The 15,828-nt window shown below is 41.8% G+C and overlaps 1 protein-coding gene across 1 annotated transcript in view; it reads left to right on the plus strand.

Annotated features, from left to right (window-relative positions):
• The first annotated feature begins 4,415 nt into the window (after window positions 1-4,415).
• Actr10 (actin related protein 10) overlaps window positions 4,416-15,828 on the plus strand; it is a 30,978-nt gene continuing 19,565 nt past the window's right edge. The window contains exons 1-5 of the mRNA XM_036206495.1: window positions 4,416-4,647; window positions 8,052-8,124; window positions 9,524-9,606; window positions 10,767-10,875; window positions 14,755-14,862. Of these exons, the coding sequence (XP_036062388.1) occupies window positions 4,571-4,647; window positions 8,052-8,124; window positions 9,524-9,606; window positions 10,767-10,875; window positions 14,755-14,862 (450 nt within the window). The 5' untranslated portion in view covers window positions 4,416-4,570. The remainder of the gene's footprint in view (window positions 4,648-8,051; window positions 8,125-9,523; window positions 9,607-10,766; window positions 10,876-14,754; window positions 14,863-15,828) is intronic.

Raw genomic sequence — 15,828 nt, forward strand, 5'->3', positions numbered from 1 at the left:
GACTTGAGCATCCACAGATTTTGGTGTCTGCAGGAGATCTTGGAGCCCTGGAGCCAATCCCTTGAGGATGCCAAAGGAGAGCTGTATTTTTATTTGGGAGCTCTTATGAATGACACTTCTAAGAACATTGATGTAAAAGTCTCTGTGATGGATCTAAGCGTTGCTTCTTTGTGGTAAAAGCTTGCTCTTTTTTTCTTTTTGTTTTTCAAAATGTATTTACTTTTATTTTACGTGCATTGTTTTGTCTGCACGTAAATCTGTGTGAGAGTGTCAGATCTTGGAGTTACAGACAGTTGTTAGCTGCCATGTGGGTGCTGGGATTTGAACTGGGGTCATTTCAGAAAGCAGTCAGTGCCCTTAACCGCTGAGCCATCTTTCCAGCCCCTCTTTTGGTGTTTTGTTTGTTTGCTTGTTTGTTTTTGTATTTTTTTTATACAGGGTTTCTCTGTGTATCCCTGGCTGTCCTGGAACTCACTCTGTAGACCAAGCAGGCTTCGAACTCAAGAGATCCACCTGCCTCCGCCTCCTGAGTGCTGGGATTAAAGGTGTGTGCCACCACTGGCTGATTATATGTCTTTTAAAAAAATTACTGGGGACTGGAGAGATGGCAGCGCTGGCTGTTCTTCCAGAGGTCCTGAGTTCAATTCCCAGCACCCACATGGTGGCTCACAGCCATGTGGGATCTGATGCCCTCTTCTAGCATAAAGGCATACATGTAGATAGAGCACTCATACATAAAATAAATTAAAAAATCTAAAAAATATATTTATATATATAATTATTTTGTGTGTATAGGTGTTTTGTCCACATGTGTATCTGTGCATCTTGTGTGTTCAGTACCCCTAGAGGACAGAAGAGGATGTCAGATCTCCTGGGACTTGAGTTACAGAGGCTGTGATCCTCTGTGTAGGTGCTGAGGAAGAGCAGCCAGGACTCTTAGCCACTGAGCCATCTCTCCAGCCTCCGTGTAATTTTTTTTTCTTTTTCTTTTTCTTTTCTTTTCTTTTTTTTTCTTTTTTTTTTTTTTTTTTGGTTTATCAAGACAGGGTTTCTCTGTGTAGCTTTGCATATTTCCTGGAACTTGCTCTGTAGACCAGGCTGGCCTCGAACTCACAGAGATCCGCCTGCGTCTGCCTCCCCAGTGCTGGGATTAAAGGGGTGCACCACCACCACCCAGCTCCATGCAATTTCTTTAATGGTGTCTACTCAGATTTTCTTTAATGATGCCTACTCAAATGTTACTCTCATTTTAAGACTCAAGAGCGTTTCCTTAGTTGACTGTTCTCTCTCTCTCTCTCTCTCTCTCTCTCTCTCTCTCTCACACACACACACACACACACACACACACACACACACACACACACACCGTTGGGGGGGGGGGCGTGCACAAGCGCCAGAACAGGTTATCAGGTTAACAATGCCCTGCTCTGTCTTATTTACCTTATTTCTTTGAGACAGGTTTCCTCACTGAACCTGGAGCTAGGCTGGTGGTCAGCAAACCACACCAAGCCTCAAGTCTCTGCATCCCACACACACCCATAGCCCCAGTGCTGATTACAGGTGGATGTACAGCCAAACCAACTTTTTTAAAAGAGTGGGTGCAGGGATCCCAACTCAGGTCCCTGTGTTTGTTCAGCAAGCATTCTTAAGCACTGAGCCATCTCTCCAGCCCCAAGGCAGGAAATTTTAAATCTAGTTCCTGGTGCCCTGATTTGACTAAATGGCCTACTAGTATGTAAGGCCTCAGAGCCCCAAACCTCAGCTTCTTCCCATTAGAAGTCTGATGTGAGTGCAACATGGTCCAACCTCAGTTTTAAAATTATTACCACTGGGGCTGGAGAGATGGCTTAGTGGTTAAGAGTACTGGCTGTTCTTCCAGATGGACCTGGGTTCAATTCCCAGTACCCACATGGCAGCTTACACCTATCTGCAGCTCTGGTTCCAGGGGGGCCTAACACTCTCACACAGACACACATGCAGGCAAAAAAAACCCAATGTACATAAAATAAAATCATTAAAAGGAAATCTTTAAAAAATATCACCATCACTGCCTTCAACAGAGGTGAATTTCCCATCCCCAAGCGTGATAAGACTAGGTTAGGCAGACCAACAGGAAAATTCTCAATTTGACTCTCACAGATCAAGTCTATCACTTTTGTTATTTTGTTGTTGTTAAAAAAAAATGAGGAAAAGAAACCCTGTTCTCCTGGCAAATGTACTCATCTGAGGGAGATGGATGGCATGTTATAACTCTGAACTGAGTCGTTTTCTAAGACAAGGCTACAACCTTTTGGGATCAAAAGAATGTCTGCTCCTGATAAATCCCAAGAGATAGGGGACTCCAGACAGAGCTAGAGACACTGAGTGGCTCTAAGCAGCAATGCTTACAGCTACATACACTTAGCTTGACTTTATTAGTTTTCTGGGAAATGAACCTGTTGGGGGAGTTAATTGAATGCCTTCCACACAATTAAAAAAAAATAGATATGAGATCATTCAGGATAGTGAATGTAGCTGGTGCAATCACTCTCCTTTATTTCCAAACAGCCCTTTAATTAAAATTTATTTTACCAGCAGAATTAACTTGATAAGTTAATGTAAACAACAGATTTCAATTTACACACTCCAGAAAGTGGCCTTTTGTATCACAGGGAATCTTCATGTAATGTCCTGGAAGGAATTAAGACCTAGTGGCAGGAAGCCGCACAGAGGGGTGGTGGGATGGTTCTTGCCAACCAGTTTAGGCAGGTAGGGTGAACAGTCACATTTTCAGTGTTTGGTTTCAGCTTCATCAAGTGATTGCACTCCCTGACATAGTGTGAGGACCAGACTTCCTCTGGCTCTGGCCCGTCTCCACTTGATAGTGGAGGACTTGGAATAGCTTGTGGCCCCAGTTGCTGGCTGTAGTGAAGATGGACAGTCTCATGCTGGGAACCACTCCAAAAATTAATGTCCATGTCATCCCGGTAGCCTATGATCACCAGAATGTATGTGCTGGCCTAGTTGTCCCAACTCTCTTAGAAATGACTTAATTATATAGTTGGAACAGTTGCAGACCTGGGAGGAAAGAAGGCCAGACCAGCAGAGGAAGAACAAGGAAGACTGAATATGTGCCCAGCTCATGAGAGCAGCTCCAGCAACTCTTAGTTCTCTCCATTCTGCAGAAATCCTAACACACCCCGGGGCATCACGAAAGCACCTGGAGCATGTAGTTTGCTCAAAGTAGGAAAAGGCTTTCCAAAGAGTCAAGGGTGTGCCTGCCTCTGCCTCCCGAGTGCTGGGATTAAAGGCATGCGCCACCACACCAGGCTTTTCCACTCATCCTGAAATTCCCTTCCCCATCACAAATTCCTATTTCATGCAATTACTTCCAAAACTTTACTAGCAGTACAATTTCCAAAGTTGAGCATTGTGCAGATTGAACAGAAAAGACCTTGTCCCTGCTCAGTTGAGAGACATAGGTATGTACAGCAGGTTATGAAAGATGTTCTGGGGATTATCAGGACATTCCTTTCCCTACAGTCATAGAGATAACACCCAATTTAGCATACCAACATTAGTTAGTAGTTGGTAGACTAGGCTTCATCTTAACCATAATTTCATTTGAACTTCATTACTTCGGCCAAGGCCCTGATCTCTTCACTACTACATCAAGTTAAGCTATAATTCTAAAGAAAATATTTTCATAGTAAGCTGTGAAGCATGTAAACAGTCCTCTGTCAGAGTGCCAATTGTATTTACCACAAAAAGATTTTTGCATCTCTCCTCAGCTTACACAAAATTTTGGAGAAAAAAGTACCCTCTGGTTCAGCACTGTTTCCACTAATCCAGACGGAGGCTCCATTGATTCAGATGCTACTTTAACTGTGCTTTATCTGGAACTAAAATTTTTAGACGACTCAGTACCAAACAAAACATCGCTTGTACTTATAGAAGATTTCTGTCCGGGCGCGAGTGCACACCCGTGTCTGTGAGTGTGGAGGCCAGAGTTGGACCTAAGCGTCGTTTTCAATGGCTTATTTTTGAGATAGGATCTGTCACTCAGCCTGGAGCTCCCCATGCACCAAGGCTAGCCTGCCAGTGACCTTTGGGGATCCGCCTGTCTCCACCTCCCCAAGGCAGGTTTTGAATTCAGATCTTAGGATCCGTTTCTAGGACCGCTGCGGGGACAGTGAAAGTCAGTCTCTCCTGTGCAGACTCTATCTTGCGTGTCTATTGCGGCGATTAAATGTCAGGACGGACGTCTAACACAGAACTGAGGAATGAGCCAGGGTTTCTGAGTTCCCGCCTCCACCCGCAGGGTGGGAAAGAGCCGGCTGCGCAGGCGCCCCAGGCCGCTGGGCGGAAGGACCCGAAAGGCTCCGCCCCCTGAGGTGTCCGGCGCGCCTGACCGCCTGGGCCTCTGCGCCCTCCCCGGACTCCCCAAATGAGAGCGTCTGCGAGGAAGGCTACGGCGTCAGGCTTCTCCTTGGCCAGCTCGGGTCCTCAGCCATGCGAGGACCCCGCCCCGCCCCCGCGCCGAGGCTCACTCTCGCCCAGCTGACTGCCTGACGTCTCCGCGGTCTCCGCGATGCCGCTCTACGAGGGCCTCGGGAGCGGCGGCGAAAAGACGGCGGTCGTGATCGACCTGGGAGAAGCCTTCACCAAGTGAGTGGCCGTGGGGTGGCAGCGGGCCCCAGGGAAGGGCGGGGGGTCGCGGCCCGGCAGCTGTCGGTAGGCCCGCTGAGCAGCCGGCGCCTTCCCCCGGCGTTCCCGCAGACCGCCGCCCTCCTTGCCTGGGGCAAAGCTCGGTCCTCAGTGACGGGTTGTTGTCTAGGAGGACTCTCGGGCGGATCCGGTGGGAACTGCCCTCGCCCCCCGCCTACGATGGTCAGGGGCCATCACTGCAGGCTTTGACAGCGATGGCCCCGAGTGTGCTTACCTCTGGCTGGGTCAGCTAGGAAAGCAGCGGTCGAGTTGTAACGCTTGCTGACTCTTTCCATCATAAAACATGTATGCAGTGGAGCCCTGTTGGTTCTGGAAATGGGTTGTTCCCCAAGAGTGTAGGAAACCCAGCGAGGAAGACCAGGCACATGAAGACGTGAAACCGTGTGGATAAGACTGGAAATCGTGTTGGTTATCCTGAACTCTTAGACCACAGTTTGCACTTTAGAAAAAAACAAAAACAAAAAAAACATTTTGTACACACTGGAGTCGTGGTCCTCAGAGATGCGGAGATCTCTTTCAAGGGCAGAGATGAAAGACACAGATACACAAACCTTAGAACTTTTGGACAGTGTCGGGATTGATGGAAACTTTTCAGGTCTTTGGACCGTCCATTTAGGAGGCCTTGTATTGGACTCAAGAGAAAACAGAATTATATCACATGTATGCATATACAAGGTGATGTTATATTTGACATACATATTCGGCTCAAGAGAAAACTGACATAATTACATCCTGTGCACACACATTTATGTACATATGAGGTGAAGTTATTCATGAAAGAGATGCTTGAAGTGTTTCTTTACACATCTGTAAGCACTGTCTTGCCTGCAGTAAATATTAAGTAACTACTGAGTAAATAGCCACAGGAACATACTCAAAAATTGTCCCTTAGGAGTTACAGAACCGGATTATACATCGTTCTTGATTATTCTCTCATTCTCTACTAGGCCGTCTCATATTCAGATTTTATTTTTTAAAAACAATGTGGTAAGTACTTAGAGATTACTACCTGAAAATACTTATTTTGGCTGTACATTGAAAAAATTATTGGGTAGGAATATAATTAAACACATCATTTAGGAATGATGTCAAGGAGAGCTTAAACTACCCCAGTACATGTGTCTTGAGGACTTTGAGGAGCACTGAGTGTAAATAACGTGGAGATAAGAATGGAAAGAGAAGCTGGGCGGTTGTGGTGCATGCCTTTAGAGGCAGGAGGATCTCCGAGTTCGAGGCTAGCCTGGGCTACAGAGTGAGTTCCAGGACAGCCAGGGGTTTAAGAAAAAAAAAAAAAAAAGGAATGGAGAGAGAGACAGACATACAGAGAGATACCTGGGCACAGGAGAACGGTATAAAAAAGTACCCTGGAGAACAAAAGGTGTGATTTAGGGGTAAATTTGCATTATAATCATTTTTACAATTTTTTAAACAAAATTTGTTTTACTAACACAAAAGAGATCTGGCACTGGCTACTGATTTTTCTTTTTCTTTTTTGGAAACATGTCTGATATAGCCCAGGTTGGCCCCAAACTCATGATCCTACTTTCTCTGCCCTCCTGAGTGCTGTTATTCCAAGTATGCCCAGTATACTTGGCTGAAATACTAATTTTTAAAAGGATAGGATATATAGTTTTAAAATATAACACCTGGGCCAGGGCTGGAGAGATAGCTCAGCAGTTAAGAGCACTGGATGCTCTCCTAGAGGACCTGGGTTCAATTCCCAGCAATCACATGGCAGCTTACAGTTGTCTGTAGCTCTAGTTCTAAGGACCTGACACCTCACACAGACATACATGCAGGCAAAACACCAATGAATATAAAATAAAAATAAATAACAATACCTGGGCCAATGAGATGACTCACCCAGTAAAGGTTCTTGCTGCCAATCTGAAAACCTGAGTTCAGTCTCAGGACCCAGAGTGGACGGAGAGAATCAACTCCCACAAGCTGTCTTCTCACCCCCTATGTCCACTGTATCACGGCCACACACATACACACAATAAATAAACAATAAACATAGCAGCAATGCTCACTGGGTGGTGGTGGCGCACACCTTTAATCCCAGCACTCAGGAGGCAGAGCCAGGCAGATCTTTGTGAGTTCGGCCTGGACTACCAAGTGAGTTCCAGGAAAGGTACAAAGCTACACAGAGAAACCCTGTCTTGAAAAAACCATAAATAAATAAATAATAAATAAATAAATAAACAAATAAATAAATAAACAAATAAATAAATAGATAAATAAATAACAGCAATACTATTGTGAATGTAAGCATGTTTGATTTCACAGTATATGAATTTATTGTAACTGTCAGACTCACATAGTTTAAGAAAATAGCCTTGGAGCTGGAGGACTAGCTCAGTGGTGAGAGCATTTGCTACTCCTACAGAAGACCTGGGTTCAGGTCCCAGCACCCACAGTGTGGCTCACAACCATCCTTAACTCTAGTTCCAGGAAAGCTAATGACCTTTCTGACCTCTGTGGGCACCAGGTATGCATATAGTGCACACACATACACACAGGCAAAATACTCATACACATAAAATAAAATAAATATTTTATATATATATATATATATATTTTTTTAAAAAAGAACAGTCTTGAGAAGTAGCATGCTAGTAGTTACTTTTTTAGCAATAGTACTTTATTACTTATCAATGTTAAAGGTAATAACAGTAGAATTATAAAATTATTGATAGTATGTATGTGAATCAGTCATGTGTCATATAGTGAATGACATTTCAGTCAGTGAAAGACCACATATATGATGTCATGGTTTTTCATTAACATGTGGGTTGTCATTGACCAGAGTTTCTTCATTCTGAGTGATTGTAGTTCCTGTTATTCCATGTTTCTATGCATTTAACTGTACGAATACTTACTCTTTTCTGTGTTTTTATATAGAAAAAACACCACTGAGTTAGAGTTGCCTGCAGTATTTAGTATAATAACATGTTATAAAAGTGTGTAGTCTAACAACAGTCACACACAGCTGTGCTTTTAGGTTTATGTAAGTACACTCTTATAATGCTACAGAGTAACAAAATCACCTACCAATGCACTTCTCATATCCTATCACATTTGAAGGAAGTCACATAGTGTATATGCAGGATTGTAAAAATAAATGAGACACTGGTTTATTTTGGTGTAACAAATTTGATATACTTTGCTTCTTCCTTTAACGTGTTACAACATTATCAATAGATGTTAATATCTTTTTAGATTTTTTTCCTGTGATTTTTTTTTTTTTTTTAAGTGCAGCAGAAGTATCTCCAGATGTTTTGTGGCCATTATTTCTCTGGCAGATATCTAAGTCGAGTGTTTAATTTTCCATTTCTTTGCAGGTGTGGATTTGCGGGAGAAACTGGTCCACGATGTATAATTCCTAGTGTGATAAAAAGAGCTGGCATGTCTAAGGTATTTTTTTCTTAAACAAATTAGAAAACTATGGGGTGGCAAGATGGCTCAGTGGATAAAGGGGCTTGTAGAGCAAGCCTGGCAGTTGAGGTCAACCCCAGAACCCATGTAAAGGTGGAAAGAGAACCAGTTCTACAAAGTTGTCATTTGACCTCCACACAAGTGCTGTGACACTCATACTCATACATCACGCATGCATGCCCTGCACGCATGCGCAACCCACCCCAACGTGAATATTGTAAGATGTGCGAATTAGTAAAATTAAGTAAAATAAATATAACCTTAAGAGAATTTTTTGTGAGTTTTTTGTGTGTATGTTTTTGTTTGTTTGTTTGGTTTGTCTTTTTGTTTTTTGAGACAGGGTTTCTCTGTGTAGCCCTGGCTGTCCTGGAACTAACTCTGTAGACCAGGCTGGCCTCGAACTCAGAGATCCACCTGCCTCTGCCTCCTGAGTCCTGGGATTAAAAAATCATCACCATCACTAGTGATTAAGTGTTTTGTTTTTGGTTTTTTAAATCAACTTTATTGAGGTCTATCTAATTTTATATGACATGAATTTAATCATGATGTGCAGCAGCCATATAATCCAGGGAATGAACCAGGTCTAGAATATTTGAGGAGGCCTTTGCTGCCTTTTGTTTTTAAAGATTTTTTTTTTTGTTTTTAAGATTTATTATTTTTATTTATGTGTATGTGTGTTTTGCCTGCACGCATTCAAGTCCACTTCATACATACAGTGCTCCTAGAGCAGAGAGGGCGTCAGATCCCCTGGAACTGCCATTACAGTTGTGAGCTACTTATGTACTTGCTAGGTAGGAACCAAACCCGAGTCCTGCAGGAGCAGCCAGCACTCCTAACTGCTCAGGCCTCTCTCCAGTCTTTTCATGCTTCTTAAGCAGTTCTGAGTTTTTATCATCAGTCATGCCCAGATGTTTTTTTAAACAAAGCTTATCAACACAGCACTGTGTATTTACTTATAGATGGATGTTTCTATTTCTTACGATTCAAATTGCCATTTTTTTAGCCATTGCCAGTTATCTGGAATTCCTAACACTTTTTTGGGGGAGATTTGTTTTGTTTTGGGTTTTTTGTTTTTGAGATAAAGTTTTATGTATCTTAGGTTGGCTTTAAACTCTGATGACCTTAAATTGGGATCCTTGTGCTGGTTTATAGGCATGTGCCACCACAGCAAGTTTTATGTATTTATACCATGTTTGGGCTCTATATATGCTATGTAGGTCTGCTAACTGAGCTACAAGTGTAGCCCAAGGTTAATTGTTCTTGATATCTATATCATTAATATAAATCCATTTGTTATGAGGAAATATATTAGTTTTAAAAAGCACTAATAGATTGTTTATTAATAAAATTAATAAAAATCATTTTAATTTTTTTACAGCCAATCAAAGTTGTCCAGTATAATATCAATACAGAAGAATTATATTCCTACTTAAAGGAATTCATCCACATACTATATTTCAGGTAAGTTGAAACTTTATTTCAGGGTTGTTTTTCCTAACTTCAGCAGTTAGGTAGATTGTTTTTTTCCTCTAATGCCAGTTGAAGGGATGTTTGGTTATAGTACATCTGATGCGAAAAAGAAAGTTGCATTCCATTGCCAATTTTGTTTATCTCAACCTTTTGAAAATTTTTAAATTGTTTTTAAAAGTTTATGTGTGTACATGTGCATGTCTCTAGGCACTTGATTGTCAAGGCATATGTATGGAGTCAGTTTTCTCCTTCCACGTGGGTCCCGTGGGTCAAACCCGGGCTTGTCAACAAGTGCCTTCTCCCACTGTGCCATCTTGCCATCCCTTTCTTCAGCTTTTGGAAAAACATACTTGATGATTAGAAAATTAAAAACCGGGTTGGGGATTTAGCTCAGCGGTAGAGTGCTTGCAAGGCCCTGGATTCGATCATCAGCTCAAAAAAAAAAAAAAAAGAAAATTAAAAACCGTAAGAAAACATTGAAGGCAAATCAAGTGTCCATTAATAATAAAAGGAATTATTAGGTAAATACTGGATGTCCATATGGTGAAACATGCAGTCATTATTAGGGCTGAGACTCTTTGCTCAGTGGTAGAGCACTTCCTTATTAGCATGCTCAAAGTTATACATTCTGTCCTGAGCACCAGTGGGGGTGGGGTGGGGAGTGTTCTGTATCTGCATGGAGTGATTCAGGAAAGTAAGGTATATTGAGAAGTGAAAAAAACCACTTCAAAGAACAGCTATGGATTGTGTATTTCTGCTTAAATGTTCATACTCCTCTATAAGAATGAGAAAATAGTACAAATCATTTCTTGTGCTTTCTGGACGATAAATTTATTAAGACTCTTGCGGTTTTCAAGTTAATGTCTATAGCAACTGGAGTTTTGTGGACCTATACACTTTTGCAAATCTAACAAGAAAATACCTGTCTATTGGCTAATGGTGGTAATGATAATGGCTGCAGTTTCTGCTACACTGCTTGGCCTACTCTAAGAACTCAGAACATCATCTTCTTGGAGTAATAAAATGAAGATGTCTTTTTGTCATAAAGCATCTTAAGATACGGTAGTACAGTTTATTCTTAAATTGCATTACTTATCAAAAAAAGTGCAGATCTCTATTTCCTTTTACAAACAAAAGTATCATTTTTTCAGGCATCTGTTGGTGAACCCCAGAGACCGCCGGGTTGTGGTTATTGAGTCGGTATTATGTCCTTCCCACTTCAGAGAGACACTTACCCGTGTTCTTTTCAAATACTTTGAGGTACCTACTTTTATTTTTGATGTGTATGTATGTGTACATGTCTGTGTATGTGTGTATCTGTAGAGGCCAGAGGTCCAGTGTTTTCCTTAATCATTTATCCATCTTATTTTTTCATTTAGTTTTGATAGTTTTAAGGTCGTATGAAGGCCAAATTGACCTCAGACTTGCTGTATAGCTGAGGATGACCTTGAACTTGTGGTCCTCCTGCCTTGACCACGCCTCCATCATCTGCATTGCTTTCAACATCTTCTAAGAGCCTACAGAACAACCCATTTGAGTTCTCAACACTCGGTGGTTTTTCTAGCTCCAAGTTCCAAAGTCCTTCCAGTTCTTCATAGCAATACCCTACAAGTCTGCTGCCAGATTCTGTCTTAGTGTGGTTTTTGTTTACACTTCTAGGTTACAGTTCCTCACTGAGGGAAGTCAGAGCAGGAACCTGGAGGCGGGAGCTTATTCAGAAGCCATGGAAGGATGCTGCTTACCAGCTTGCTCTCATGACTTACTCAGCCTACTTATAGAACCCAGGACTTATAGTCCACAGTGGGCTGAATCTATCCATGTTTGCACCACCGTACACCCCCCCCCCCCCCCCCCCCCATCAATCATTAAGTTAAAAAATGTTCTACAAGCTTGCCTACAGCCTAATCTTATAGAGGCATTTTCCCAGTGGGGTTCCCTTTCCCAGATAACTCTAGCCTGTGTCAACTTGACATGAAATTAGCCAGCACATGCCTTCACCGCCAAGTGCTAGGATTACACATGGACCTGACATCTGTTTTTGTGCGGTGCTGGAGATTGAACCCATGGCTTCATGCACACTAACTAAATACTCCTGCCAGCTGAGTCACATCCCTAGCCTCTCTATCCTTAGTTTTCAAAACAAGATCTCTTGTGGATTCAGTTAGCCTGACTGGCCATGAGGTCCCTGCTGTCTCCTCTAACTGGCATTACAGGAGTGTGCCACTGCACCCAGCCTTATTTATATGGCTCCTGGGGTGATCTGAGTTCAAGCACTTTCCTGAGGAGACACCTCCCAACTCCTTGAGTTATTTATTTATTTATTGGGGTTTTTTTTGTTTGTTTGTTTTGTTTTTTTTAAGGTTGATTGATTTATTATGTATACAGAAGAGGGCTTCAGATCTCTTTACAGATGGTTGTGAGCCACCATATGGGTGCTGGGAATTGAACTCAGGACCTTTGGAAGAGCAGTCAGTGCTCTTAACCTCTGAGCCATCTCTCCAGCCCCTTATTGGGTTTTTTTGAGACAGGGTTTTTCTCTTTGTAGTTTTGGTGCCTGTCCAAGATCTCACTCTGTAGACCAGCCTGGCCTCGAACTCACGGAGATCCACCTGTCTCTGCCTCCCGAGTGCTGGGATTAAAGGCATGCACCACCACTGCCTGGCTGAGATACCTATTTTTAAATGAAATTTATAAATTGTTTTTAAGTAGAAAGAAGGCTGAAGGATAGCTCAGTGTTAGGGCATTTGCCTGGCATGTACACTGTTCATAAAATAAATCTTACATATTACATTTTAAGGAAATGTTTAAACCAAGTCCAAATTTTATCTCATAAAATGGGAGGTCCCAGGAATGGGGATTACCTCTTACTTTTAGTAACATTACTTGTAATCTTCATTTTATAAGAACAGGAACCAGTGATGCTTGCCTGAAATCCCAGGATTTGGGAGGTGGAGGCGGAAGAGTAAAGGGCATCTCTGTACATAGTGAATTGGAGGCCAGCCTAGGCTACTTGAGACCCTGTCTGAGAAAAAAAAAAAGTAATTACATGTAAACATCTTTACCAAATGTTTTACCAAAGTCAAAATATACTTAATACTAAAAACACCCTGGCAAGGGTGATTGGTTGTCAGTCATTTTGTAAGACAAGTCTGAAGAAACAAGTCCTATAGCACTGGCTTCCCAATGCCACGACTTGAATTCTCTGCAGTGGAAGATGGCAGAGTAGGAAGGCAGGCCAGCCCTTAGCTGAGGGAAAACGGCTGCGTGTGTACTGAAGGATTTCAGTGCTTTACTTTGGTATCCTTATCTTATATGACTAGAATGCCTTCTCTATATAAGTAGTGATAATCTGGGGATTGGAGAGATGGCTCAATGGTTAAGAGCACTGACTGCTCTTCCAAAGGACCCAGGTTCAATTCCTAGCACCCACATGGCAGCTCAAATTGTGTATAACTCCAGTTCAAAGATCTGGCACCCTCACACAGACATACATGCAGGTAAAACACCAATGCACATAATTTTTTTAAATGAAAAAAATAATACAACTATGTTTTTTTGTTTTTTTAACAACTTTTTTATCTGTCATTTGACTATAAAAGATTTTCATATTTTGATCAAATATCTGTGCTATCACCAAATTTAGAAAATTCTCACTGAAAAAAAAGTGTTAAGGATTGTAGTTTATAGTTTTGCTTTTTAATTTATACTGCTATGTTATGATGGGATGATGGGATTTTAAGTTTTTTTGAGACAGGGTTTCTCTGTGGCCTTGGCTGTCCTGGAACTTGCCCTGTAGACCAGGCTGGCCTCAAACTCACTGAGATCTGCCTGCCTCTGCCTCTCAAGTGCTGGAATTCAAGGCATATGACACCACAACTGGGCTGGTTTTAAATTTCTTCTAAGTTTTTATTGTTATTTTGTGTGTGTGCACGTGATGATGAATGGCTGTGCCACAGTTTCAGTGTAGAGGACAATTTTGCAGTCAGTTCTACTTTTTTGTGGGTTCCCAGGGTCAAGCCCAGGTCTCTGGCCTTGTGCTCCAAGTGATTGTACCTGCTGAACCATCTTGCCAGCCCCTGGTGTTTTAAAAATACAGTTCATTGGGCCGGGCGGTGGTGGCGCACACCTGTAATCCCAGCACTCGGGAGGCAGAGGCAGGCGGATCTCTGTGAGTTCGAGGCCAACCTGGGCTACAGAGCGAGTTCCAGGAACGGCCTCCAAAGCTACAGAAAAACCCTGTCTTGGAAAAAAAAAAAAAGGAAAGAAAACAGTTCATAGTGCAAACCTGGCAAATAATGATAATCATTATTTGCCTAGCAGGCATGGTAGAATAATCCTATAATCTCAACACATGGGAGGTTGATATAGGATCAGCAGTTAAGATTATCCTCAACCACATAGCAGGTTCAAGACCCTGTGAGGACTGTTGATGCATTGCAGTGGGTAAAGGTGCTTGCCCTTCAGCCTGACAACCTGAGGAGTTTATGCAGTCCCCAGGACCTATGTGGTAGACGGAGAGAACTAATTTCCACAAGTTATCCTCTGACCTCCACATGTTTGCTACACGCATGCGTGTGCGCATGCTCGCCTCTCTCTCAATTTTAAAAGGGGGGGAAAAAAGACAGCCTGAGCTACATGAGACTCTTGTCTTAAATAAATTAGAATTGTTTCCTAAAGTTGGGCATAAGAGTGTATGCCTGTGACCCCAGCCCTTGGGAGTGAGCAGGAAGTCACTGCAGTTCACCCTCAGCCTGGCTGTCTCCCCTGCTCCCCAAAGGGAAGGAAGAAGGGAGCGGGGGAGGTAGAGAGAGGTGGGGAATTTTTTCCAGTATTTTCATCTGGATGGCAGAGGCACCAATTCTTTTAGTATCATCTTCCTCTGACTACATTTTTCTGGGCTTTTATCTCTTTCAATATTCAACTTCAAAAAAGGTAGTGTTGATAAAAATGCTTCAGAATTGTCATTTGAAATGAAACAGCCTAGTTAAATTACTTCTGTTGATTGCGATATACTTTGATTATTGAGTAAATTCATCTAAATCAATGCATTGTACCTATGGATTTTTCCAGTATATTTCAACAAATCAGATGTCTTTAAACACTGAACTCAGCCCTGGTCTCTGCTGCTTTGTTTTCCAGGTTCCATCTGTCTTACTTGCTCCAGGTCATCTAATGGCTCTCCTGACGCTGGGGATTAACTCCGCCATGGTCCTGGACTGTGGATATAGAGAAAGCCTGGTGCTGCCTGTATCTTTTGTCAGTCGGCCCGTGCTGTGGGCTTGTTTCTTCCACTCAGTCTAACTGAAGTAATTGGGCTGTAAGAATGATTTTTGTTATTGAAATATTTTGGATTACTATGTGCAATACAAGTTATCATGTGATAAAGTTCATAGACTTGTAAAACTTCAACTTTTTGTGGAAGTTATCATTATGATTCAGTCTTAGTTTATGCTCCAGGAGCAGAACTAGTCAATATTATGTTCAGTTTTTAAGATGCATTATCAGCTAATGAGGATAATTAAATTCTAAGAAAGGAAGTCATACAAAGAATAATTGGCCAAACTAAAATGAGAAAGTTAAACTAAGAAAAAAATTTTTAAATGGTAGAATGAAATTGACCTTCATTATAGAAAAAATGCATTTTTTCCCCCTATCTGTGGACATTGGGTTAATGATCTAGGGCAGGAAAGGACAAATCTAGGCTATGCTTCTTCCTTACAGGGCACCACTCAAGTAGCTTACACTCTTGGCCTCAGTTTCCATATCTATAAAATAGTGATGATATCCCATCTCGTGGAAATGCTGTGTGTCTTTTAATGTAGGACCTGACATGTAGTTTATGTAATCCAATAAGAGACAGCTAATAATTCGGGCTGTCACAAAAGTATTACTACTGATTTTATAAGTAGGTATATTCCTTTCAATATAAACACTTAAAATATAGATAGACACTTTATAGTATTGTCACAGTGAATGTCGTATTGTTGAAAATGTAGTTAAAGTACAAGAACATAAGGCTAGCAGTTTGGAGACCTAGCTTTATATGAGAAGAAATGTTTATTTACAGGAGGGAAATAAGAACTAAGTTAGGCAGTAGCTTTTCAAATATGAAGTACTTTGTGTTTATTTCTCAAAACAATCGTGCCACATAAGTACTGTTCTTTTCATATACGTAAGAAAATTGAAAGTTAGGGTGAGTTTCTATAAGCGTTC

This window comes from Onychomys torridus, chromosome 14, assembly GCF_903995425.1.
Source record: "Onychomys torridus chromosome 14, mOncTor1.1, whole genome shotgun sequence".
In the NCBI taxonomy this organism is placed as follows: Eukaryota; Metazoa; Chordata; class Mammalia; order Rodentia; family Cricetidae; genus Onychomys; species Onychomys torridus.